General features: G+C 44.8%; 2 protein-coding genes across 2 annotated transcripts in view; one reads left to right on the forward strand and one right to left on the reverse strand.

Annotated features, from left to right (window-relative positions):
- Nucleotides 1-1,815: 1,815 nt before the first annotated feature.
- Nucleotides 1,816-5,232, forward strand: gja10b (gap junction protein alpha 10 b; the record flags this gene model as incomplete). Its single annotated transcript, XM_079214642.1, has 2 exons — nucleotides 1,816-3,144; nucleotides 5,194-5,232. 2 exons carry the CDS (start codon nucleotides 1,816-1,818, stop codon nucleotides 5,230-5,232), a joined length of 1,368 nt encoding a protein of 455 aa, XP_079070768.1.
- Nucleotides 5,233-11,758: 6,526 nt separating this feature from the next.
- bach2b (BTB and CNC homology 1, basic leucine zipper transcription factor 2b) overlaps nucleotides 11,759-27,727 on the reverse strand; it is a gene marked incomplete at both ends in the record, with an annotated part of 67,083 nt that continues 51,114 nt past the window's right edge. Inside the window, 3 exons of the mRNA XM_079215911.1 lie at nucleotides 11,759-12,229; nucleotides 13,441-13,647; nucleotides 22,916-24,427. Of these exons, the coding sequence (XP_079072037.1) occupies nucleotides 11,759-12,229; nucleotides 13,441-13,647; nucleotides 22,916-24,427 (2,190 nt within the window). The remainder of the gene's footprint in view (nucleotides 12,230-13,440; nucleotides 13,648-22,915; nucleotides 24,428-27,727) is intronic.

The following is a 27,727-nucleotide window of genomic DNA, read 5'->3' on the forward strand; positions in this document are numbered from 1 at the left end:
GCTCACTGGAAACCACTGGAAGCATCGCCTGTTAGTAAAGCTGGAGCTGTGGGACTGATAGATAGAAGGATTGACACAGTTATGGTATGGATCTTATTTTACTGGATGTTTTTGTATATTTGGGGAGGGGGGTTGAAGTGAAGGAACTATTAGAAGGTTGTTAACAATGTTTACATGTCCTATCAATGTACAGGACAGTACATTCATCTGTTAATACAAATGAAATGTTTTATCTGTGGGCCTGAATGGCTTTTTCTTTCATTCACCCTATTGCTTGTTGACAGGATGGAATGCAATATTGTGAATATTGTGTATTGTTCTTTACTGAAAATAAAGTTTTATTTATTTATGTCTTGCTGTTAATTTTATTCCTTGGATTATTTAATTTAATTGGATTAATGCAGTGGTTCTCAAAATTGGTTTGTCACCCCATTTTGGAGGAAGAACTTTTTTCATTCCCCACTGCCAACAAAATGGTCCATGCTGAAATTTTATTGAAAGAACCTTTTATGGCTTTTCAAATAATAGAATAAAGAAAATAGCAATCCCTTTCAAGAAAACCAGATTGCTACTTGATACTAAAACAATGAAATGTGCAATCACTTTGTTAGAACACTGTAAATAAAGTTCTGTCTGTGCAAAAAGAAACTAATATTTGGCAAAAAAAATTGATTATTGTGGCTGCAATTAATCTGTTTTGCACTGAATATCTTTTCAAGATAATAACAATGACGTGCAACCTGTGCAAAACAAAATGAGTGCTCCTTAATTACTAAGGATTGGTCAAATGCAGAGAATAATTTCCCCACTGGGATTAATAATGGATTATAAAAAATCAATAAAAAACCCACCTGTAATACCTCCGCACCCCACTAGAGGGGCGCGCCCCACAGTTTGAGAACCACTGGATTAACGACACTTGGTTGACAATTGGTGGAATAAACTCCACCACAATCAGCATACTGTATACTGTATTGCCATGACACAAATATACACAAAGTGGGTGGGAAATCGAGGCCAGCACCTCAGGGGTTATATCACTGGCAGACCAGCCAGTAACATGAATTTGAGGATGGAACCGAACAGAGATGTGGGGCTAGATTTGTTGCGCCAGATTTCGACCTGAATGTTTCCTGTTTCACTTCCTCGCTGAATATGCTCTCTGAAACTCAGTCATGCAAGCAGCAAAAGGGGGAGGTTTTTATCGACAGTAAAAATAAGTTCTTCCATACCCAACTGAAAAACATTTCTTTAATACAGCACTTTTCTGGATACTCAAAGACACTTAACATAGGATGCCACATCGGGACTATCTAACACTCATACACCGTAGGCGCAGCTACGGGAGCAATTTAGGGTTAGGTGTCTTGCTCAGGGACACATCGACATGGGGTGGCGGAGCCGGGGATCGAACCGCCAATCCTCTGATTGGCTGTGCCTCATAAGCATGATCGTAGAACACATTGCACGTAGATGTGTATTGATGTCTCGGTTGGTGCTATTTTCAGTGTACTGTCCTGGTAAAAGGGTCAGGGTGAAGCTAACCTCGGGGCACTAACGGGGACATGTGCCGGATCAATGTGTTCAAACTGGAGTCCTAGTTGGCAACGGTATTGAAATAGTGTCGGCTACATTTACACAGCGGGGTCTCTCACAGTGAGCCGGCGGTGTCTCCACAGATGAGTCCGCGGTTCCACGCTGAAGCACTTGAGACGAGGGCCCTAGAAAACGTGAAAAGTAGTTGAGTTTTTGTCTTTCCATTTGATGAACGAAACCCTACAAACCGCTTTTTCGAGAATAATTATGTGACAGAAGATGGGGGATTGGAACTTATTAGGGAGCATTTTAGAAGAGGTCCACATTCACTCCACCATCGTGGGAAAGATCTGGCTCACCATCCTCTTCATTTTCCGCATGCTCGTGCTCGGCGTGGCCGCCGAGGACGTGTGGGACGACGAGCAGACCGAGTTCGTCTGCAACACGGAGCAGCCCGGCTGCAAGAACGTCTGCTACGACCAGGCGTTCCCCATCTCCCTCATCCGCTACTGGGTGCTTCAGGTCATCTTCGTGTCCTCCCCGTCCCTGGTCTACATGGGCCATGCGTTGTACCGCTTGAGGACCCTCGAGAAGGAGCGGCACAGGAAGAAAGCCTTGCTGAAAGCCGAGCTGGAGGGGATGCACCCCGTCCAGGAGGACCACAAGAGGATCGAGCGGGAGCTCAGGAAGCTGGACGAGCTGAAGAAAGTGAGGAAGGCTCCCCTGAGGGGCTCGTTGCTGCGCACGTACGTTTTCCATATCTTAACCAGGTCTGTGGTGGAGGTTGGTTTCATTATAGGCCAGTGCGCTCTGTACGGCATTGGACTGTCTCCTCTGTACAAATGCGAGAGGTTGCCTTGCCCCAACAGTGTGGATTGTTTTGTGTCGCGGCCCACTGAAAAGAACATCTTCATGGTGTTCATGCTGGTCATTGCCGGAGTCTCTTTGTTCCTCAACCTCCTGGAGATCTTCCACCTCGGGGTGAAGAAGATCAAGCAGAGTTTGTACGGGTACAAATACGGAGACGACGACAGCGTGTACAGGTCGAAGAAGAACTCCATGGTGCAGCAGGTCTGCGTGCTCGGCAACTCCTCGCCGCAGAGGTTGATGCAGCTCACGCAGATGACCTTCCCCGCCGCGTCAGACGGCCACAGGCAGCTTTTGGATCTGGGCTCAGGCAGCTGCCGCCAGCAGCCCGCGCAAACGTACCCGCCGAGCCAAGGAGACGGCCAAGGTCGGCCGGACAACCGGAAGCCCTCGTGCAGCAGCGACGAGTCGAACGGACCTCACGCCGCGGGCCTGCCGCAGTACGCGGGGCCTCGGCCCACGCTGATGGGCGGCCACATGGAGATCCCGGCCGCCCTGAGGAAGCAGAGCAAGGTGAGCGCTTGCAAGGAGCTCAGCGACATGAGCGATTCGCCAGAGAGCGACTACCACCCCACGGCCAGGAAGTGCAGCTTCATGTCCCGGGGACTGTCGGAGCAGACCAGTCCGTCCGACAGCGGCGACTCCCACAGCGGATCGGACGTCGAGGCCCAGCACTTCAACCAGGGGGAGAGTCTGGCGGTGACCCCGCCGCCTCCAGCCGGAGGGAGGAGGATGTCCATGGTGAGAGCAAAAGAAAAATGGTCATCCGATCATGTTTTGTCGGGTTCCCCCTAAGGCAGGGATACTCAACTTGCTTCGCAAGGGGGCCAATTTTCTAAAGGATGGTAGGCCAGGGGCCAGGGGGCAGTTAATACATATATAATATTTATCAGGAAAAACAAATATAAACAATAAAAGGCCCATAACAATTTTTTCTTTGAAATTCTGACCCTCCCCTGGCACTTTGTATTAACAAGTCTATTTCTAAAGGCGAGATACTCGGGGCATAACATAATTTTGTATGCACTGATACATTTAGCGATTTTTGACCTATTTTGAATTATTTTTCCATTACGCGTCTACTAAAAGAAAAGAAAACATCCAAAATAGACATTTATGTGTTTATTTCAATGACTAATGTCTATTTGCGTCTGTAGATTTCTCCTAAGTTCCCCAAAATACCACCTTATATAACGCCTCATTTTCATTGTAATACATTGTAATAGTGTAAACACAATGTAAGTAATCAACTGGGAAAAGCTTCATGGTGATATAGATCAGTGTGATAGTGTGTGGAATTTTCAAGTACATATGTTTAAAAGGCATTTTCTCAAAATGAGTTTTTTTTTCTCAGACTCTGAGCATGATCTCTACTTCAGTAGCATTCACACGCACCAAATGGTCTAGTTTCATTCCTATCTATATTTTCCAAAGGTTTGAGTATGAAAACAAAAAAACAAAAAAATATGTACATTTATTTTCATTGTGAAATAGATCATGTTCACCTGGCCTGCCTACTGCCCCAGAGCAAAAACTGTGTGACAGTATAGTACACTGATGGTAATGAAGTAGTACAGTCGCTAGTAAAGTGTAACTTGACATCAGGCTGAAATACAACGTCTCACTTATGGAAGATTAAAAAATGCCTAAAGTCAAACAGATCAAACAAAGAACATCCAATAACACGTTTTCCTTTTGATGTATGGCTGCCATCGGCTCACAATGAGGACACTAAGCAGTGTTAATTGTGTTTGTGACATTTTCAAAGAGAAAAGGCTCTCTTGTCAAAGCTAAGGACAGAGCTTTTTATTTAGTGGTGGCAAGTCTTTGGCTCCCTCTGCTGGACGCCACTGAATAGTGACTTCATGTCACAATGAAAACTGCATTCAGTTATTAAGGACAGAGTACGACTTAGTAACGTTATACATGAAAAGCAAACACACTTTATTGTATTTTTTTTTCTTTGATTCATCTTTATTTCGACGTATAAAAACGTCCATATTAATTTGGCCTCTCTCATTGAAAGACTTTTCTCTGTGTGAATGGTGTGGTCAGAGGTGTGCTCTCTTGCACCTGAAACCACACCCACCGGTGATGTCACAGTGTACCGACACAAACCCCACTTACCTGTGAGGTGAGATGAGGTGCGATGACCTTGGACAAAGCAAAAAAACTAAAATCTACGGCGTGAAGTCTTCAAAAATGATGTACTTTTGATTTCATGTAGAACCCCAAAATCAAATTGTATGTTGTTTTTTTTTACCTGCCTTTTCTATCTTGTTTTGCTACCCCTCCGATGGACTTTGTAACCCTAACTACCTTGAACATTTGTAAGGAATATGGGAAATGTCATACATGTCAGGTCAAGGTCACACATGTAGCACACAACAGGAGACCCATTCTCAGCGGCTGGAAACACTGTGTTTGGTTTCGGCGAGCAGCGAGCACCTGGGTAAAAAAACGCTGCGGTAATTTGGCTATTAACAACCGAGTCTCTTCCTTGAAGTCGTCCGACCAATTCGTCAGCCTTGCCGACAGAAGTCTCCTTAAATATTTACGTTGGTTTGGTGGGTATTACGTTTGTAAATTGCGCTTCTTCTTCGGTGGTACCGAACGTACCCTGTTCCCTGTTGCATCTGTAAAACCACACCCACCAGTGATGTCACGAGGCCCTGACACGCCCAGGAGAAAACAAGATCTTCAGCTGCTGCTAGAGAAATGTGTTTGTGTCTGCGATTTGAATGCTAACCATGCTTTCTCCACACATCTTTCTTTCTTTCTTTCTTTCAGAGCATGATTCTGGAGCTGTCCTCTATCATGAAGAAATAAATTGAAAGTGACTGAGTTTTGGGACAGAGCGAGAGGAGAACGGGGGCTCAAGAGGGACCGACGGATCCTGATCGCAAAGGGAGCCTCGTCCCGTCTCTCATCTGTAACTTTGTGTTTTCGCAGCACGTGTGCACAGTTGGGATGAGAGCGCGTTGGTGTGTGCAGTTTATATGTATTGTGCCTGAACAAGAGCTTCAGCTCAAACATGATAACTGCTAATACAAATGATATCTTCAGCGCCTGATTACTTTTGTATTGATAGTTTGCAAGCCACTTGCTGAATGAAATATGAATCAAGATTATTCAATTTGTCTCAAAGCGTATATGACTGCTCATATAATGAGAAAGCCTGCTGCAAAGGTGTTTGACTTGAAGATTGTAATAAAAGATTGTGGAATTGGCAACCACAAAAAAAGAGAGTTTATGGTTGAGCAGACAGAACGAGCTGGAGGAAAAAGGGCTCTTCAAATTTAGCATTTTTTTTTTTTTTATCTGAGAGTAGCCTGAATATATCTCACAAATGTAAGCTTTTATTGAGGAAATGTTTTTCTTTTCTTTTTTCTTTCTATTAAACAACTCAGGACCGGATTGTTTTGTCAGAGTGGTATGTGGTTCGGTCTAAACATTGCTGGAAGATATCTCTCTCTATTGCATGATGGGTAACGTGTGAACAGACCAACCACACGAGGCAATCTGTGGTTCTCTGCAGACAACTAATGAGAACAAGTGCTGGAAAAACACAGACACACCAGTTGTCAGTCTTGCATGACCTTTCATATCCTGTCCCCTGCTGGCCAATCAGGGAGGATCTATGAAATCAGCGCCCCTTTAACCAGTTACTGTCAATCTCCCATCGTTTGGAGTTTATGTAACCCTAAAGAAAACCTGTCTGAGCAGAAAGACATTTATAAAACATCATGAGGTCACAGCTCATCTCAAAAGAAGGCGGCCTAAAGGGACGGATATCTCCCTCAACATTTTCGCCACGTCTTTGCAAGAACAGCCACAAAACACAGAACGTGATATGCATGTTTCTTTATTTCATAAAGAGAAATGGTGTCTAGACAAAAGAGTCATTTATATAACACTAGCAATTGAAATGAATGAAAATGGGGTTTGCACAATACCGTATTTACAATGGTTATTAAGTCATTTTAATTAATTAGGGTCATGTAGCATTTAAAAATTATAAAGGTAAGAACTCTTAGTAGAGAATAAGCAAATAACAGCTATTTCAAATTGACAATATTAACACAAAACAGTCATCTAGAAAAATGAAAGGAAAAAAAAGACAACTTGAACTACGAGCTTTTAAGAGCTATTACATTAAAAATTGATGCACCAAAATCTACTAATACAATAATCCATATAATCTGTGTAAAAAGCATGTAGAAAAAACACCTGATGCAGTTTGCTGATACAGTCATTGACCAGTTATGAGAGGTATGAAGGATTTCACAGGTAGATAAGTGTAAGAAAGTCCGCACTGGTGACTCAGGGATGGGGCCCCGGGCCCCTGCATACACTCACTTCACTTGAATGTGAACTATGGCCTCTGCAAGTTCTAAGGCAAATATCGGAGGTGCACTTGTATCCATGTAATGCTGACCCATCCCAAGAGCTTGTCTGTCTCTTTACACAACAACCGAGAACCAGTCCAATTGAGACGAGCGATTTTTACATGGCAAAGCAAAATAATTGATCAAACATGACACCCATTTGTAAACATTTTCCTTTTTTTTTTTTTAAGTTTACTCAATGATCTCAACCAGGATACCGGATTTTTCTTTTTTTTTGCATTTTTTTTTTCAATAAAGTTGCAATCTGTGAGAAAGGCATGTTTTTGTTCATATTCTTTCATAGAACAACCTTTGGAGTTGAAAAGCCAGTGTTTGTTTCAGAGAAGCAGCAGCAACCAAACAAAACAAAAATTGAAGTAAACAAAACAAATACAAAGCAAAAAAAAATAAAAAATGTACGAGCATTTAATAACAGCAGCCGCAATCTGCTGTAATGGCCATAACCAAAAAGAAGCACCTAGAGGATCAAATTTGAGGTGTTCATGCTTATTATTACTGTAACTTCATTTTAAAGCTGCACTAATCAATATATTAATGGATGTCTAATGTGTAAAAGAGTTGCCCGTAGCTTTGAACCAGCAGAAAGAAATATCAACAACGCCGCTTCCCTTCAGTTCGGCGGCGCTTTTTCACTTCTTTTAGCTCAATTTGTTTTCCCACCGGCATCGGTATGTTTTTCTCAGGAGTTGGTGGAGACCAAAGCAGAGCTAAAAGAAGAGCGAATGCTGGACTTACATTCATCAGGCGGACACGAACACAACATCAAATGAACGATATTGTTGCCCTGTGTCGGCTCCGTGTGAAAGTGGGCAACCCTTTGCTAAGTTGTCAGCCAATAAAGCTTAATAAGGTGATAATATGTCAATGTTGTGTTTACAGCTTGTTCTGCTGCCCCCAAGTGGCCACAAAAAGAAAAGAAAAAAAAACAATTAATGCAGTTTTAAGTAATACTAACAAATTCCTTTTTAAAGGATGTTTTGCTTGACTCAAACAAAATAAATCTGCTCAAGAGTGACACCAAAGGTAAATTCAACTTAAATGATACAAAAAACACACACAAAAAACACATTAACTTGTTTTAAACTTCTAGTTGTATCTAGTCATGCATATGGGTTTGGTTTTATTCACCAAGGTTTTGAGATTGCCTGACAAAAAAAAAAAAAATAGCAATGTGAGCACCACAAAGGAAATTCCTCCGCTGTATAAGAACAAAAGGCAGATATCCCATGAGAGCAATATCCCAAAAATCCTGCATTAAATAAAACCCAAACCCAAACATGACTGGATGCCACGAGACGCAGGTAAGAATTATATATGAACTTATTCTTTTTTTTTTTTAAAAGCTTGAACTTGACCCCCTTTAACAACCAGCGGTGTGTGGCGTAAAAGGGATGCTGCCTGTTACTGCACTTTGAGCAAAAAAAAAGTCGGTGTTGGAGCATGCAAGCAAGACTCGGGGAGCTTAGAGGTCTGGATGAAAAGCTTTTCTGACTGCAGAGAGCGCTTTAGGAGCCCGTTTATCCTGTCATCATAGCTTTAAGAAGGGATCGAAGGGGTTTTGCTAAGGTTAATTATCAACATTCCACAGTTATGAAAGAAATTATTCTATATGCAAAAACAACGTGGTCATTGTGGAGACACCCGGAGGGGGCAATAGTTTTGCTACAACACACATTCATTGAGGGTGTCCTCGATTTTAAAATCAAAGCTTTATATGAAAAAAGCACGTGAGTAGAAAAATTAGTTGCATAACATTTGCAGAAAATAAAAGAAGCTCCTGTGATGTTGATGGTTCCACTTTAGTTTTCTGGCGTGAGCGTGGTTAGAATCTCCACACGGAAGACAAAATGACGATGAAGAACTACTGCCCCTATGTGCTGTGTGTGTGTGTCTGTGTGTGTGTGTGTCTGTGTGTGTGTGTGTGTGTCTGTGTGTGTGCATGTACGGGTCTCTGTACCGGTCGTTTGAGAATTTAAAGACAAGTTTATAGAATACACTTACTCTGTTCGGCTGCATAACAAAAAACAGTCTCACACGAGACATCAAATTTGAAACGACATCTAAAAATGTACATCAATTAAAGTCAGGGGGAAAACATTTCCAAACATTTCATCCAAACTTTTAAAGCCCCTACCCCAGATTTATTTGGCCGATAAAAATAGCTTCTTTTTTTTGTGGGGGGGAATAAAATTCTTTTAGCTTATTAATAATATTTAAGAGGAATACACAACGGGGCCTTTTTCTTTCCTTCTTTGTGCGATTGATTTGCACGTCGATATATATTTTTTAAACCCTTGCAGTTGTTACTTTCACATATTACGAGGCGCCATTTTTCTTAGCTTTAGCACCGCGAATTGAAGGCTTCAACCAATCAGGCTGCGCAAAATATTGACATATTCTCAGCGTCCATTACAGTGTACAACAACGTGGCGGCTCCGTAGTCCGAACCAAGACGGCCACCTTTGTCACCCCTTTCAAATCTTGACAAAGGCAGCGGCAGACCTGATCCCCTGCTTCTGTTCTTACCTTTCACAATAAAAGCCCTAGACATATACTCAAATGAACATTCACGCCGTTTATTAGCCCCGGTGTGTTTAGTAAAGTAAAGCATGGCGAGGCCAGTGAACTTCAGAAAATCATGGCGCCCTCTTTCCAGAAAGACAAAAAGAGATGCCGCCGTTGTACAGAAGCTAGCAGAACAACGGCTAGCCAACTGGGTTAGCCACATTAGCCACGTCAGTTAAGCCAAAGAGCGGTCGTCATTTTGGATTGGGACTTTGAAAAAATAAACAGAGCGAGGAAAAAAGCTTCACATTCCAATTGGTTCCAACTAGTTTGTGCTTGAAGCCTGCGGTGCGGCGAGGGTTGAGATAATTCAGCCCGTCTTGGCCGTTTTATACATAGAAATTCAACAAAATGAAAATATCATTTGTACATAAGCTAAAGACAAACTAACTAGGCCTACTACGGCTGTAGGCGGCATGCACGCACGTCACAAAGGAGGATGCTCAAAAAACAAATGCACGGCCGGGGCAAGACGTGTTACTTATCTTAACATGATTGTTACGCAATCACTGGGACGACACACACACACACACTGCGTTTGCGTCAAACGAAACCCGAGTTAGCTTATTCACTTCCCGAGGAGAACATGTTCCAGTGCGAGGCGTGAACGCTCTCCCACTGGAACATTAGCTTCTTTTGACGTTTCGGCTTGCAGACGTGGTTTCTTCATAAAAGAGCTTTTTGAATTGTGTAATTATTATGATCATATCAACGAGATTTTTCCTCTCTAAGTGCTCTAGTCTGAGACTTTTTAAGGGGTCTGAAACAAAAAGACGAAGTGCTAAATGGCGCTGAGCGCTCAGGGCTGGAAACAAAGTGCCTGATTTAAGTCAATCATTTTTCATTCCGGATGAAATTCGAAAAGCATCCGTCACTTATTTTAATTTTTTTGCTGTCTCTATCAAACAGCAACACTGCAGCATGTCTGTCGAGAGTGTAAACACAAATAGCGTCTTCAAATACTGACGAAAAATAAAGAAGAGATTTTCTCCGAACGACACAAGGCAGAACTTTTTTTCTTTTTTTTTCACATTTTAAAGAGGAGTCTTGAATGTCTAACTTTTAAACATGCATGGGGCTCCAGAATTGTACGCGCGCGTTGACGCGTTGTGTCTGTGTGCTGCACGTGTGTGTCTGCATGTGTATCGAGCCGGTTTCCTGAGTATAAGAACGGTCACCTTGGTGGGTGGGGCGTTCGTTAGGCAGGACAGGAAATAGCAAAACATTTTCCCTCAGCAAAAAAAATAAAAAAAGGTGCTTGATATAACCCCGTATGACAAAGAAAATTAAAAAAGAAACATCTAAGCCTCTACCTGTACAAAACCACTGTTACAGTCATCATGCTCCATACTATGTACATTTCTGCCAAACAAGCACTTGAAAGTCACCGGTACAACATCCAAATACAATGGTATTGCTGATGAGTGGGAAATAAAAAATAGCCATTTAACTGCCTGCAAAAAAAAACCTTTTTCCTTTCAATTCAGTGCTTAGGAAGGCAAAGGAGGAATGTTTTCAGGTTACAGCCTGTACAAAGTTCTCCCGCACGGAAATACAAACGCGTGGAGACATTTTTTTTTTGTTGGTTGTTGTTTTTTTTGCATATGAACATTTTACCGTCTGACTGCGTCTCGACTTCCCCGTCTGTGCAGAAGCCGTGTTCTCATTTGTCATGAATTATGTTGAACATTCAGAGGATTTCTTTCTTTCTTTCTTCTTCTTTTTTTTGTTTGTTTCGTTATTATTGTTTTTCCTGAGTTTGAATTGCTGTGACGAAAAGGGCCACTGAGATATCGCGAGAGTAGAACCGAGAGAGAGAAAAGAGAGCGAGAGGTAGAGAAGATCGATAGAGAAAAAAGTGAGTGAAAAAAATAACAAAATAAAAATAACAAAAGAGCAGAAATAGAAAAGGCAGGAACAGAGATACTGTCGGTACATGAGAGAGAGAGAGAGAGAGAGAGAGAGAGAGAGAGAGAGAGAGAGAGAGAGACAAAAGAGAGCTGCTGTTTAGGTCCGATGAGGTTTAACTTTGAGTTGTGACTCGCGGAGAACAGAAGGCTCCGCCGTGGAGGTTGCTGTCGGGCGAGTATAGCACCAATGTACGTGTTTTGGTGAGAAGTTCCCACTCCGTCATGGTAAGAGAAGAGAATACCTGGAGAACAGTATTGCTGCTGTTAAGACAACTTTAGTGTCGACCGTTCAAAAAAAAAGAAGACATAAATACAAACAAAGCTTGTTTTTCAGTGAACACTGGCAGAGGCTGACCGTCTCAGCGACCCCGGAAGAGAGAGAGAGAGAGCGGGGGTTTGTCAGAAGAGTAAAATTAAATAATAAAAAATAAAAAAAAGTAAAATACAACGACACATTTGAACCACCGCTACTCAGTCCGTCCTTGGCTGCTCGTCAGTTGTACATTTGTCAGTCATTTCCTGGCAAAAATCCACCGTCACCGCCTGGTTGGACTTCCCCACGGGCAGCTTTGTGTACACACCGGCGTCCGGGCCGTCCATGTCCCCTTCGTCCGCCCCGTTCCTGACGGCCGAGTCGGGCTCGCTCTCCGAGGGCCCGTCGGGCGACCCGTGGAGGCTGGGCTCCGGCGTGGCTGAGGCCGAGCGGCCGGTGAGGTCGATGCTGGTGTCGTTGGCGCCGTTGTGGTTGATGGCGGGCTTGGGCTCGTTGGCGCCGCCGGGCTGCAGCACGGGGCAGTAGTGGTTCAGGGACTGGACCTGCTCGGGGCTCAGCTGGACGTCCCGGCACACCTCCTGCGACAGGCAGGAGAAGTTCTCCCACAGCTCGCCCATGCACGCCTTCAGCTGGTTCCTCTCCGTCAGCAGCTTCTCCTTCTCGCACACCTACACACACACACACACACACACACACACGCACACACACAGAAGAGCGTCTTTAGCTTCTTTGTTCCAATAAAAATACGAAAGATCTAATTTCAATCTCTCTTATATCCCAATCATGTTTTTTTTTTCAAATATTTTCACACTGCAAGAGAACATGCAGAGCACACTACATTAAACATTACAGACAATAAAAAATAAAATACACAAATAGATGAAATAAAACGAATTAAATAAATAAAGTAAATAGACAATTTCCCCCACCCAAATAAAAATATGAATAAATAAAAGGTTGGTGCATAGGATGACACAGCACAAAGAGAGATGTTATTCAAAGCTCCAAATAGTTGCAGTTCTATGGCACCGTTAGTGATGTACCCATGTACTCCAAATAAGGATGCCAGAGTTTAAAAAATAACTTGTATTTCTTTCTGAGACTATATGTGATCTTTTCAAGAGGAATACAACTGTTCATTTCCACAGACCATCTGTCCCAATCATGTTTTTTAATTCTCCCCATGCATTATTTCTCAATCTCAAATAATAAATACACAAAGAAAGAAAATCTGTGCACAATATCGGGTTTGTCTGCCTCCTTTTAGTGCTGCTAAAGTTCAAGATTCCAAAGGCAAACGACCAGTTTAACCTAAAAAGCTTTTTGTGGGCGTTGTTCTTGGGCCAAAAATGCCAATGAAACCAACATTGGGATTGTTTTATCATTGGTCTGTGAGACTGCTGTAATTAGACAGGGCTGGAGGACAGATAGGATGTTGTTGCAGTTCCTACTTCATGCCAACAGAGGTAGACAAAGCCCATGTTTTTAGAGGCGTCCATGTTTGCACAGAACAAAGACTATTTGAGCACTTACATCGGAAGCACATGACGGAACTTTGGATAACATTGGTACTTTACGACCACATTTTCCTAAATGTTTGTGTCTAAGTCACTAATGGACGGCATTAAAAAAGTATGTAGGGTCAAAGTATGGAGCTAGAACGGCGCTAAACGGACTGCTATGTAACCGCTCTCGCTGTCAATGTGCCTCCTCCAAAAGTGCCTGTTTTGTGCCACTGGCACGATCAGATATTGCTATTAAGTGTCTTACAACAATGTGTAAAGGACCCTCCATAAAAATAAAAGCTTAAAAAAAAATTGATCCGGTCTGCATTTCATTGCATCGTCGTTTCCTTTGCCTTTGCTCAAGGCCAACTCACCAGTTTACGGATCTCGCACTCCAGGTTCATGATGCAGTCGAGCTTCCTCTTGCGGCAGCGCTGCGCCGCGATGCGGTTCTTGCTCCGCCGCCTCACGTCGTGGATGAACTCGAGCTGCTCCGAGGTCAGTTTGTGCATTTTCACCAACATTTGGAAGTCGTTCCGTGGAAGATTTGTGATTTGATCGACGGGAAAAGGCAGCTTCACCTGTGGGGAAAAAGACCAGACATCATGTCTCGTGAATTGCAATTTATTTTGTTATCGAGCATTACTTAAGGTGGACGGACGTGTGGATGTACAAAGTACTTAGTTCATTTTAGGCCTAAATAATGATAGACTTTTGAATCCATTAATCATTTTAAAATTAAATTAGGCCTGCACCATATATCGCTTCAGCATCGACATTGTGAAGTGCGCACGTGCATTGGACAAATCACAGGTTGTATGATGTCTAGTAAGGAAAACTCGCAGGATTCTCATTGTCGACGGCTAATCTACAAGAGAAGTCTGTCAGGACATCAATTAATCAGATTTGAGGGTTCTAGCGAGGCTTTGCAAGAAACATTGTCTGGAAATATGTCACCAAAAACGTGACTGTCATCTTGTAAATATTCCAGTTCTGCTATTTTAAAATGTTTCAAAATGTTTTCGGTTGTTCTGGCCGATCAGACCTCTAATCGGGTCAAAATGAAAACTGTAGGGAGATAGGGGGTGTAAGTCCACTCCCACAAAAGGTCCAATCAGCTGTAAAGAAGTAAAGAATCTATGCGGCGACATTGGATCTGCTCTTTAGTTTTTACTTTGAGTTTCTACGCTCGCAATGTGACGAGCAACTTAACGCCCCATCTGCCAGCGCGCCGCCTTCACTCGGTGCCCCGGTTGTTTGCCTGGTTGAGTTTTTGTTGGGCCTGTTCCAGGTTTAAGTGCACAAAGGATTTCTGATTATTTCTTCTTTTTAAAAAAAATCCATTTTGTATCTCTCCAGGGTTATGTAACTGGAATGGTGCAGAGGTATTTGAAACAAAACATCATTACTACATTTTACAAGCTGCAGGTTTTGGCACTGGGTTTTTCTCTTTTTCTAAAAATGTTGCCTGGTTGTTATGTTAACACTACAGATCTGGCCCAAAGCCATTTTACAGTACAAAAAAGTGACTGTGCATATGATTTCCGAAGTCAAAATATAGATGGGAATGGAATTGGTGTGGGTGAGAGGAAAATACTGGCTCAAAAAACACATTAGTAACAAAAGTAAATTCCACACATTTCATAAAACTTCCCCAGGTGATTACTTACATTAAGATACTTTTCTGGTACCCTTTTCTGAAATGTTATGTTTAATTATGCAAATTAGCAATGTTCTAATGCATTAGGAGAAAATCTAAACGCAAACAGAAAAATTAAAATGAACATCTAAATGTGTATTTCCGGATGCTTTCTTCCCACTATAATCTGAAAGAAGACAAAGCCCGAAATTGACCAGAGCATGAAAAACTGCCCCGGCGGCGTCTCGCCTGGACCAACGTCTCCGGTGTGATTTAACGGGGGTAAATTAATGAAGGGCCGCAGGTGCTTAGAGGAGAACGTCCAAGGTGAGTCAACGCATCACCGCGCCGGCTTGCTTGCAAGGCAGCCGCAGCGCCCGGCCACAAGGTGGCAAGAGAGCGCCACTTCTTGGGACTGGCAGGACTCGGTGTGAGCCTCCAGCTTCCTCCGCCTTACATTTCACATGGAGCTCGCATTCCCAAGCAGAGGGGGAAAGGTGATCCAAGAAAAGAGTCTCTCTCCATCTGTCCCTAAGCAGCTGGAAAGGTGCCAGTGTGACAGATTGAGGGGGAGGTGGGCAGTGACTCGTCAACCTGATTCAAATCGGTGTCAGGTGATTTCTGGGGGGCATGAAAATCTACGCCGGCAACTAGCGGAGTCCTTCGCGGGGCAGCAGAACAAAAGAATTAGCGGGAACGAACGCAGCAGCAATTTGGTAACCCCCCCCCCCAAAAAACAAGGCACCACATCAAGTGTTTATTCACAGTTTGGAGAGCAACAATGACTCGGGCCTCCCTCCCTCAGGTGATGGCAAACCTTGTGATAAGCACATCACAGGCAGATCCGTCCCAGCGGTATCTGCGTGCTCCAGGGATCCGCAGCTGTAGGCGGCGAGTGAAGCGGTGGAGGCACAACAAAGGGCCAGAGGAAGACAGCCGACGAGAGCTTGGCAGAGATGAGAGGAGCTGCGGCTCCCTTTTTTCCCCCTTTACCACCCCCTCCCCTTTCCCCCGTGGCTGCCTCTGAGGAGCGGATGAAGTCAAACAAAGGAGAAAGAGGAGCGAGAGACTCCACGCTCCTGCTTGTACCTGGCTGCTCAAGGCCGGGGTCGGGGAGGTGGAGGGACAGATGCTCCCCGGAGACACCCGACCGCTCGGATGACGGCAGGCGGCGCAGGTGGAGGAAGCTCTGTTTAAATGTTTTCCCGCCAAGTGGTTACACAGCGGTGGCTGCGGCGTCACCTGGCGTGAGCGGCGCCCCTCGGGGAGAGGGGGAGCAGCAAGGTGCCTACTCATGACAGAACCCAAATCTAGACGTCAATCCGTACCCGAGCGAGGAAAACGGCTTGAGTTTCCTCATTAGGTGTGCAGCCCTGTGAGCCCCCCACGCTCCTCATCTCAGCTCCACATCCGCATGCAGACACATGAATAAATAACGACCCGAGCTTTCAAGGCCAGGCTCGCTGCTCTGCCAGGGCATGACAGCTCTAGCCTCAAACAGAGGAGCAAGGAGGGGAGTGAAAAGCTGTAAAACATCAGCCCGGGCTGCCAGCTTCATCTAAAACACGAGATGACTCTGTTTGTGATCAAGTAGCCTCCGTGGGTCTGATGGGATCTGTAGCCACAACCCAGAGGCTGGGAAAAGCAAGGGGGTGTAGGAGACGATGTGACCTTGATTTCTACCCCCCACCCCCCTTCCCCGCCATCATCCACCAGCCGCCGGTACACAGGGGACGGCTATATTTAACTGCCTCACCGCGTGAGAGACCCAGTTCGGCAGCGAGGCAGGGGGATGACGGAGTGCGCTTCAACGGCGGTCGAGAATTCACGGCCAACTGTTCCGAAATGTGCGTTTCTTTCTCTGCGCTCCTCGTTCCCCCTTCGCTCTCTTCCTCTGGGTCGTGATGGAGTGTAACGTATACGGGCATCATCTGACATCAGGACCGAGCGCTCTGCTGGACCTCAGGCCCTCCGACGCCGTGCGCAAAGTTATCTTTAAAAAAGGAGCAGTCGGATGTGTGTGCGCCCACACAGACAGGTGGCAACCTCCAGTTCTGCCGAGTGAAGCCTACCGGTGTCTTAAAACCTGCTTTCTCTCGACGGACCAGCAGGGGGCGACTCCTCTGGATGCAAAAAGAAGTCAGATTGTATGGAAGTCAATCAGAAAATGGCCATAATTCTCACTTAATTTATTACCTCGGTGAGCATTGTGAACATGAGTTTACGTCACTCCTCCTCATTCCAAATATGGTCACTTCAGTTCATTGGTTGCAGAAAAACAACAACATGGAAAACAACATGGAAATTTAATATGGCGGCAGCAAAATCACCGAACTCGAGGATTCAAAAACGGCAGTCCACAAACCAATGAGTGGCGTCTTGATGTTGTCTAATCTGTTCCTTTTAAACAAAGCCTAACAATACCGCTCCACTACTAAGGGAGCAACCGTTACGGGAAAATGACCATAACGGTTACCGCTTTCTTTCCGAGAGATGTCCCTCAATGTCAGTCTCATGTCTGTACCAGTACAGAGCTGGACGTGGTTAGCCTAGCTGGGCGTGAAGACCGGAAAGAGGGTTTAAAAAGAAAACAAACCAGTAGAATAAAAATATAAACACAATAACAATAATTAAGTGTAAAAGAAGTAATACTGACACCAGTGCACAATAGAATAGAAAAGCAATAAGAGCAAGGTAAATAAATATGCTAAAAAAATTAAAAATTGCACAGGAAGTAATTCTAAAACTAAAAGAAACTAAAATAGAAAAAGTAATATTGAGCATGATATGGAGATTCATATTGAAAAGTAGGAAAAGTAATAATATATTGCACATAGTATAATGAAAGTAATATCGCACATGCGCAAATACAATTTTTTCCCTTATTGAATATTTTGCTGCGTGCTGGTAAGATGATCTCATCCAATCCTGTCAGATTTGGTCACTTTAAAACACGTTTTTTTTAATGTAACCAAAGGTATTTTCTAAAAAACAATGTCCGCTTGAGAACTTCAGGTCCAGGTCTCTTTAATACTTGTCCCTAATCTTAAAGAATGAAATTAAATGAGATGTTATCTCGCGGTATGAGGTTGAGCATTCTGCACGTCTGTGTGTGTGTGTTTCACGCCCGCTCTGTAATTAACCCTGTTACACCGCACTCGCTTGTAAAAGAGATTATAAAGAAGCATCGGTGCACTTATCCTGAGTCAGATCTTAACGAAGATAACGCAGGGAAGTTCAGTAGCAATAATCTGCCGCATGTTTAGATAAATAAATGAGTATTTAGCTGCTCTCTTCTGACTGAATCATGAATAACGACAACCTGCACTGCATTGGTAAGGAGCTTCATTTATGCGAGCAGCGCTCAGTGTCACGGACAAAGCATCTGATGCGTGTTACTTCAGCGGCAGCTGCAGTTTGTTTGGAATCAACGCGAGGAGAAATTAGTTTATTCGAAAAAAGGTGTTGAAAAACAAACAAAAACACAACACCGAACTCGCAACACTGGACTTCTCTGTTTGATTGCCAAGTTATTTCTGGGAGTGCAAAAAAAACAAACACAAAAAAACACCACAGCACATCACAGACCGCCAAGCTGCAGCAACGTGGCCAAAATCAACACAAGTCTCTTGCAGATTACCACTGTAAAGTATAGCTGGAAGCTAATTGGACTTCCCAGTTCTACCAGCCTAAACCAGCTGGAGTTGTCTCTGTGCCCCGGTTGGCCCGAGGGGCCCACGTACTGTGCTCTGCTCTCCGCAACGCGCAAACAAATAAGAGCATGAATAATATCTCCTCCGTTTGGAGTCTATATTCGTCCCGCTCCGCTGAGCGCTCCAGGGCCGATTTGGGGGGTAATGAAGAGGCACTGTGTCTCATTTCTTTGCTACTTTTTTTTTGGTGTTGTAAATGCATCAAGCTAGATAAATATAGATTTCAAAGTAAAACGCTTTGGTAAACTGCACTTCTCTTTCTCAATAGGAACAAGCCTCCCTCTGCGTACACCTTAGGCTAAAAAGTAAGGCTTCACGTATATTTTAATATGCAACGCTCTTGTGGAGGAATGTATTAAATAATCATAGTGCCTAGGTATGAAAAGGAAAAAAAGGCACCATTTATCCTACACATATCATTATTACTATTACACATGACTGAAATGGATCAGCAGCTGACGTTACAATTGTCAAATTGGACCACAGCCACATCATATCTAGAGTGTTGCAAAGTTTATCTAGCATTGTGCAAGGGCAGTAGAACTGATATTGGGGCCAGTGCACTTCCTGTCATGCGTTCATTCTATTTCATGTTTTGTCTGATACCAACGAAAACTAAAACAATGTGCTGATGTATCAGGACTACTTCCTCATTCCTTCCTCCCACTCGCTCTGAGATCAATATTTTTACCGCTGTGGTCAGACGATACGCTAGAATGGGCTCAACGCCTACACTGCAACCGGGTTGCCAGAGAGATAGAGAGAGAGAGAGAGAGAGAGAGAGAGAGAGAGAGAGAGAGAGAGAGAGAGAGAGAGAGAGAGAGAGAGAGGCAGTGTAGAGATGCAGGGTACATTCACAGTTGACATGCTGCTGGTTGCAGGTGGCCACTTTCTCATGTGTGAGCAAAGAAGTTGAAAAGCGTGAAAGCAAAATCGTAATGAAGAGTAATTAAGTGGACTGACACAGTGATGTAAGTTACACAACAATATTTACCTATTTATGTTTGCTAAAGATATGCCTCCACGCCGGTCATAAAGTGGGCTGAACAGAGAAATCGGCATGGTTGCTCATGGGTGCTGCAGGGTCAACGTACTGTTGTAGGCGGACCAGTAAGTCAGAATTGCTCTGGGGTCTCAGACAAAAAGCAAGTGGGATTTTTCCATTGGATTTGGGGTTATTGCAGAGAATAAGCTCTGTTTTGTTTGTTTTGCAACAAATGGAAACCCACTTCTAGAATTTTTTGCAGCATCAATGCAACCGGCAAAAGTAAAACAAAGCTAACGCTAGGCTATAATTGATATTCAACTTTAATTTGGCAATTGGGATGAAGGTAAATGTTAAAACACAGTATAATAGTACCACCAAGTACAGCAGATGCATACAGTTAGTGAACTGGCTTGGTAGTGTCACAGTGTTTTCTGTCTGAAGTTTGGAAACATGAACTAACATTAGCTATAACGTAAGTTACCAAATCAAGTTAGCTGCAGCAGTGACAAAGTCCCTGAGTGCACTGAAGTAAGCATACAAATGATTAATTGCTCATGAATTAAACTTTTTACTTTCTAGGATAATGATTCATGTTTTAGCACAAGTCATACAGAGTCAGCGATCTGACTCAATATTAGCTGTTACGCAACAACAGCTAGCCAAAGTTTGCTAAACATTAGCCTACATTATCATTAACAGGAATATGTTTTATTGCTGCTGAACTTAGCTGACATTTGAGGATCAATAATGGGACGATGGTGAATGATAAGATATAGATACACTAAACTCTAACTGCACAGCTTCCACTACTCCAGACTAAAGACAGCATTATGTCAACTTTTCATTTTAATGTCTTATTTCAAATCCAGCCCTGGTCGGAGCTCAAACATTTCCAAAACATTTCTGTTTTTCCGTCACACTATGCATGATTTTCTTTTAACACAATAACAGTTAATTCCATCATCGTAGGTATGTCAGCAGTATACATTACTGCGGTCAGAACAAGTCAGACCATATCGAGTCAAATCAAACCCCTCCTTGGGTCCAACTTTCCATTTACAAGCGAGGGAATGTGGTAATCCTCTTTCAAAAGTTGCTTGTCTCTTTTTAAGGAGACTGCTGCGTGAAGCTGCTGATAGTTCTCAGATGTGGCTCATATAAATGCAACAGTCCGTAACCACAGAGCAGGAGCTGCCCAGAGACCTCAAGTGACTCGAGCTACCTTGAATGACTAGGCTTCGGTCAGACTGCTCTGCACTTTTAACAACTTCCTCCTCATCGGGATCCACTGCATCCAGTCCGCAGTCCAAGGCTGCAGCTATTTTTTACCGAAGCGGCTGCCATTTGCCATTGGCAAACGCAGCGATGCCCGGCCATCTCCGTGCTTTGTTTGTACGGGCAAATTACAGAGCGGGGCGGTAGGGAAACGAGTGGCCCGGGAAGCATGAGGTAGCACTTCTTCACCACATAAAGGCCAAGGGAGAGTAACCTAACAGCGCGCTTCACTTTGTAAGTACCTCTCTGCTACCTCCGCTTTAAAAGCCGGTGCAACAAACTGTGGCGGCTTTCTGAAACATTCATTCATAAAGGAGCTTATCAACGGCCCGCGATAGCGAGTGGAAAGCTGGCAGATAACCCTGTGTGAGTCAATAGAGATTTGACAGAGGATATTGTGTGGAGTAATGGAGCGCCATCAATGGCTGATACATACATAAACACAGTCCTACCCACACAAAGGGGACTAAAACGTCTCTTAGTCATTTTTTTGGGCTGCTCTCCCGGTTGATAGCTCAGCGCTGTGAATCAATCCGACATAATTTATAGGAGCACATTCAGCCGGCCCTTCGAAAGCCCATAAATCTAATGGCGGAGGGAGCTGTGTGCCACGCTATGAGGGTAATAATTACACATTACTGCTGAGCCTCTTTATCGCGCAGCTCTGTTTGAGCAGTGGAACTGAATTCTTTCCACGGAAAAGCAAAATCCTGTCATGTAGCTCCTACCCTTGCAACACACCGACTTGCTCTTTCAATCGGATCACCATGGCAACGCACCACTTTCTCTCTCTCTCGCCCTCTCTTTCTAACCCCCCTTCTTCCCCCTCTTAGACACTTAGAGCAGTCCTCTCCACCAAGCTCATCAAACATTATTCTGCGTGCACCTTGAGCACACATCACTGAATGTGATGTCACAAGAGTTAAGATGGCCCTGCGGTAACTTGGAGCCACCCGGAGCCAAAAGGTCGTAAGTTCAAACGTGTGATGTCACAGTCTAGGGAGAGACATGACAATGCTAGTGGCATGGGGAGAAACTGAGTGTCGTGATGTATAATTTATTGTAAATGCATTTCAAATTACAAACGAGGAAACCAAAACATATTTCCAAGCTCCTAATAGCATTTGAGAGCCATTTTGGAGATAAAGGGTTTTCAGCCGGCACTAACGGCATGCGTTAGTGAAAGGCCTGAGCCGCGGATGGAAAGTTTAATCACTAACGTGGGTAAACAGCAGCGCTATGAAGAAGCAAAGCAATTCAGTGTAAATTGATTCTAATGCCTTACACTTTCCCTCAGGTGGGAGATCTGCTCATTTTGATATTATTACACCGGCGCTGCGCTCCATCTGTGAATTAGAGAGTCCCTCACTGATCTTTACCTGGTAAACAACAACAGTCGTCTAGCCTGCAGCTTGGAGGACGTCTGCCCAGGTGGATTAGGGAGAGGATGATTAGAGGATTGTCTATTCATCCTTGTCAGCACCGTGGAGCTACGCTACCGTCCCGCCAAGGGACCGTGCTGAACCTCTCGCCCACTAACTGCAACTGCCGGCCATTAAAACGTAACGGCCGTAGTACATCGCTGCTGTAATGTATTGGTTTTAATCCCTTTGCGACGCGCCGCACACCTCCGCTGCAGCTGGGTGTCGCCGCTAATTGTCAATAAAGATCAGAAATGTCAGAAGTCGGCTGGGCTTTATTGAGATGTAGAATTTGCATATTTATAGGGGCGGATAATAGATGTCGGTGTTTCTGCCGGGATGCGATGAGCTAGTTAGGGTAGTTGGCACTGGTAGGGAGACGGATAGAGCCAGAGGGAATGACTTCAGAGGGCAATTCTAGCCTGGGAGGATCCTGAGCCTTCAATGGCCTGCAGTGCTTTTCACACACGCACGCTGCTCTCAGCTCCGGTGATGAACCAATCACAGTCTTAAAAGACGGCTCCGCAGCCTCCTGCATTTAGGCTGTCCTGGTGCATTTGGGCTCACATATTCAAACTCATTACACAGATCTCCAGCAGTGCATAAAGCAGATTAATAATATCAAAGCACATCTGTGCCCTTTGGTGATGCTGTAAATCTTGTACTGAACACTCCCGCTTCAATTACATGATGATTTAATGACTGCTAATGCAGACCTGGAGAGCAGGGCACTGCATTATAATTAGCCACGGTGGAATTGAGGGTAACGGCTACGTTGTGTGCTACATGTGAGAGACAGTGTTTTACACTCACCTCTGGCCCTTGATCCTGTACATGGCAGGACTCGCTGTCTCCCTCTGAGAAGGAGCCAGACTCGTCGCTGGAGTTGGTGCCGTAGGACTGCTCACATTTGATCTTGGGCCGCACCTGGTTAAAAAGGGCATCGCCACCCACACTTTGCTCCTGCTGGTCCACATTGAGGCAGCGTGCCACATTGGAGCATGGCGAGGAGGAGAACTCAAACTGGGGCAGGCTGTAGGGGGAGCCTCCACTGCCGTCCTCCGCGTAGGAGTACGAAGAGCAGGAGCTGGAAGTCCTGGTGCGTGTCTCACAAGGCGGCGAGCGCGGGCACACTTTGATTGGCACTGGGCAGCTGGTGTTGGGTCGTGGGCAGCACAAGAGTGGGGGCTCGGTGGAGGTGGTGCTGGGAGAAAAGGACTGGGAGGTGGGGAGGGACTGGCTGGCTCCCGCCCACAGGCCCTTTGGCATGTGCTCAGAGAGCTCCATCTCCAAAGAGTTCCCACCAGGGTAGGAATGTGCTGGGGTTCCCAGACGGTCGCAGGCCCCTGAGGAAAATATGACACTACGGCGATCGAGCTCAGTTTCCTGTTTGCAGACCCCATCGCAGGAGGCGGACTTGAGGGACAACCCTGCAGGGAAACCGTCCTCGTCCTTTGGGGATGTAACAGACAGACACAGCTCCCCAGTGAAAGGCCTGAAGTCTTTTTTATGATCTCCCTGAGAGTTTCCTTTGTCCTGGGGGCAGGCAAGTCTGTTGGCGAATAGCTGCTGTGACGTGTTGGGCAGACTGGGAAGGTCCGTCCCTTTCTTGAAGAAGGCTCGGAGGCAAGAAGGGGACTTGGTTCTCTTGGTTCTCTCCACAGATATGGGGTTGTCCATCTCCATGGCTGTCTCACTGTCCTTATCCCTGACTTCCTGCTCGTCCCCTGACAGGCACAATGAGATGGCCTCTTCCTCTGCCTGCGGTTCAACTTTGATCTGTGCCAAAGGCAGCTTGCCCTGACCCGGAACTGCCCCGCTAACACTGCTCTCCGTTAATGTGCTTGGAAAACCTGAGGTACTGGTTGGTGAGGAGGTGTCATTATTGTGCTTGTTGCAAGCCCACTGGTATTTCCTGTACTTTGGGCACCGCGGCAGGTCTGACGCTCCATGCCGATCAAAGTCCAGCCGGCCATCTGTGAAGTTACTGGGAATGGCAATCGCTAGCCGATCATCGTCAGGGTGTCCGAAGGAGTTGAGGGCGTCGGCACAATGTCGCGCCTTGGGAGAGGCGGGCCTTTCCGTCTCTGACTGCATGCTCTCATCCTCCGAGTTGTTCACCTCCGCCGCCACCTTCTGGCAGAGCAGCAAGCCATCCTCCTCTCTGCGCAGCTGAGCCTCCAGGAAGCGAAAGCAGGAGTCCTCGAGGTTGTGCATGCGCAGGAATTCGGCACAGCGGATGACCTCCTGGATGTTTTCTCTGCTGAGTAACAGCTTAGCAGTGTAGGCAAACTGCAACAATGGAGCGAATCCCCTGGCAGTGACCTGCGAAAAAATAGGGAAATTGCCAGCATTACCATCAGCACAGCCATTGTTCAGAGCACTTGGAGTGTGGTGAGACAACCCGACAGCTCCGATGACCATAAACAAACACTGTAAAGTACCGGTTAATCTTTTCATCAGGTCAGCACTGAACTTTCTATACAGCGGTAAATAAGATCTGGTGTTCATGGAGTGTTGGCAGGTTGTGTGTCCAGCCTCATGGTCATAACAACAACCTGTGGGACATTCCAGCAGTCTACCACTGTCTGCTCTGTGGTCATATCATTGGTTTCGCCCACCCACCCCCGTCACTGCTTTTTGCATTTGCAAAACCCTTACATACTTGAGGTAAGATGTCTAAGCACAAGTGACTCTTTATAGTTATACACTTTGCATGTATTCGCTGTTGAGGAATATATGTAGAAAATGCAGTCTCAGCTGGTGGGCCAAGTGATGTTTATTCTTCCAAAAAACTCAGCAAAGATCTTTGTGACTGTGCATTATACCAACGCCAAGTTTGGAGTTATAGCTCGAGATTTGGTGCCAGTTCAAAAGGTTTGACACCCATACCAAGCTAATACTTTTTCAATAATTGATCTGTTGATACTTACTTCAGGTTAGAAACTATAAATGTATATGTAAAAATATATATACATATATATATACACATATAACCCAGCCCCTATTATACGCGGAACCTTGCTTACCCTTTGGCATTCTGCCCTCACATTGCTGATTAGAGTGTGTCAAGCAGTGCTCTACACTGTAAGTGCCCCGGTCAGGGCACGGCCCCACAGCCTCACTTTCTGTGCTAGTACCCTGCGTCGTCAGGTCAAGTGCCTGTAAAGCCTAATGGTTTGTAAGACTACGGCTTATCCCTGTCGTGGCCATGTGGCATGGGATGACAGAGGGAAGCCTTCCATTTAGACTTAATGCCACATAATTAGGTAAACTCCTGAGCCTGCAGAAGTCCAGGCCGCCCTCTGCCGCTGTTGTCACTGAGCACATAGACCGGAGAAAGGAGCCAGAGGAGCCGGCTTTAATTCGAGGCTTGTCTGCCGTTTGGAGATCAGCGTGAGGTTCACACTAGGTTGCATTCAACACTTTTCTCAGGCTCGAGCAACCAATCCCGGCAGCTTTATCCCGGCTCACTCTCTGGTGACAAACACATTAGTGTTAGGCGCCCGGGGAATATGCAATCATCCCGCATGCAGAGAAAAGGTGCGCTCGCAAACACAATTGCGGCGCGTTCGCTTTGAATCTGAGACGGGCATTGTTTGCTTTACAAGGCACCTTTTCAGAGGCTGAGTGATGTGAAGTTGTTCTTACAAGGTCTGGCAGATGTAGGCAGATGCGCGGCACAATGTGGTTTTAATGAGCCCTCTGTTTACTGATTGTTTTGCTGTCCTTTGTTAGTTGGTAAGAAGACAAATTACCCTAGGTAGGACGATATATACACTGTGTGAGCACCGCAGCTTCCAGAGTTCTAGCGGTCTCCGCCAGACACACGAGTAAAACAGGATTTTCCCTCTTTAGCAACCGAGCTTCAAAAACCACATAATCTGTGCTGTGGACTTTTCCGCCTGGAAAAACAACTAAGCAGTATGCATGAGGAAACACAAATATGTCAGTAAAAAAATAGCTTGAGGTCTAGGAATGTGTTTAATCATCTGGCTTGGTGGATTTTCAGGGAGATGAATACAAATGTGCAATAGGTTGCTGCTGTAAATTGTTTTTGAAAGGTTGAAACCATATTTCATTGACCTCTTCCTTGTTCACTTCCAGACATTCTGTGTGAAATTAGACATAATACACGCTCGAGGCGCAGAACACAACAGCACAATTGAGGATCTGTCTGTGCCAATTTGAATGGAACATGACCCAAAAATACAGACGGGGATTATCTGATTAAAGCACAGGTATGAGAATTACAGATTTAAATTGTAAAACACCCAATTTAACTTTCAGCTGAACTCCATGATCTGCAAGGTAATTTGTCAGGACAGCTTTACTGAACTGCCTGTGGCTTTGAACTTGGGTCGGATGATACTGTCTACGATTGTAGCGAGCAAACCGCTGACATTCATGCTGCACAGCATGCATGTTGTCAGCGCTTGTGCAGTGTCAAAGCCTGCATTTTAGAAATACTTTTTTGAAACTCAAGATTTACTAGCTTATTACAAATCTTTCAACCAAACCCCATGTCATTCCTCCCTTGTTAACGTATTTATTGGCCTAAAAGTAGTAACATTTTGTTATACTGACTGTAAAAAAATACATGGTTCAAACCTACACAGACTCCCACGTCGGTCCAGGTTGCTAAAACCCTTAAATTTCAACACGGTCTCTACTTAGTTTTGTTGCGTAACTCCCGTACTGTACTAACGCTAGTTACGTAACAAGCGTACTGATGCTACGTAATGAACATATTTATTTTAACCCAAATCACGAGCGGTTGAGACCATAAACTCATGTTTACAATGTTTACTGAGAGACTTCTATATAATCAGACCAAAGCAGTCGCCCCCTGATGGCCTTTACAAAGAATGCAACTTTAAAGCGCTTCCGCATTGGCTTCACTTCTCAGAACCGGAGGTTGCCACCTGGTCTGTAACTTCCACCGACCTTTTCTCGAGTTGTCCCTCCATTCATCGCTCTCTTCCATGAACTACTGTTGCTTATTAGAAGAGCGCCTCTTGAAAAGCTATAAATAAACCTGTTTCTTATTGCAGTCGGTGAATTGAGGCGCTTCTTCTTGACGGCAGCAGCTGTCATATCTTTCAATATGTCTTTCAACTGGCCCGTGACAGTTTTAAGTATTTCCCAGATGGGTTTATAAGTCGTGGCTTGTGACCTGTGATTGTTAACATCGCCAATGTAGCGGTGACCACATTTTATCAAACAGGCGACAAAGAGAAATGTATATTCCCGCTCGAATAATTAGATGCGCTCACTCATTTTGTGCTTGAATATTTATAATCATTTTCATTACTATTTTCGAATCTGCTGGATTGCTTTGTTGCTGTGTGTGGCAACAGACAGCCTTTTGTTTGTGATGTAAAACATCATACCATCACCGGCCCTAACAGATGGGTGATATGCTAAATACACATCTGTTTGCATACAGTGTCTAATGTGTGATGGCGACCACTGTGAACACTTGATATGAGATATTTCTGCATTTGTGGTTCTGTATCCTTCTCGTGTTTACCCAGTGCATCCACAGGCTGCCGCCTCCCAGCATGCCCCTGGGCTAAAGCAACGGTGCGCCGCTGAACTCCGGCTAACAGACAGTCCACCAGC

Source organism: Taurulus bubalis (genome assembly GCF_910589615.1).
Source record: "Taurulus bubalis genome assembly, chromosome: 3".
NCBI lineage: Eukaryota > Metazoa > Chordata > Actinopteri > Perciformes > Cottidae > Taurulus > Taurulus bubalis.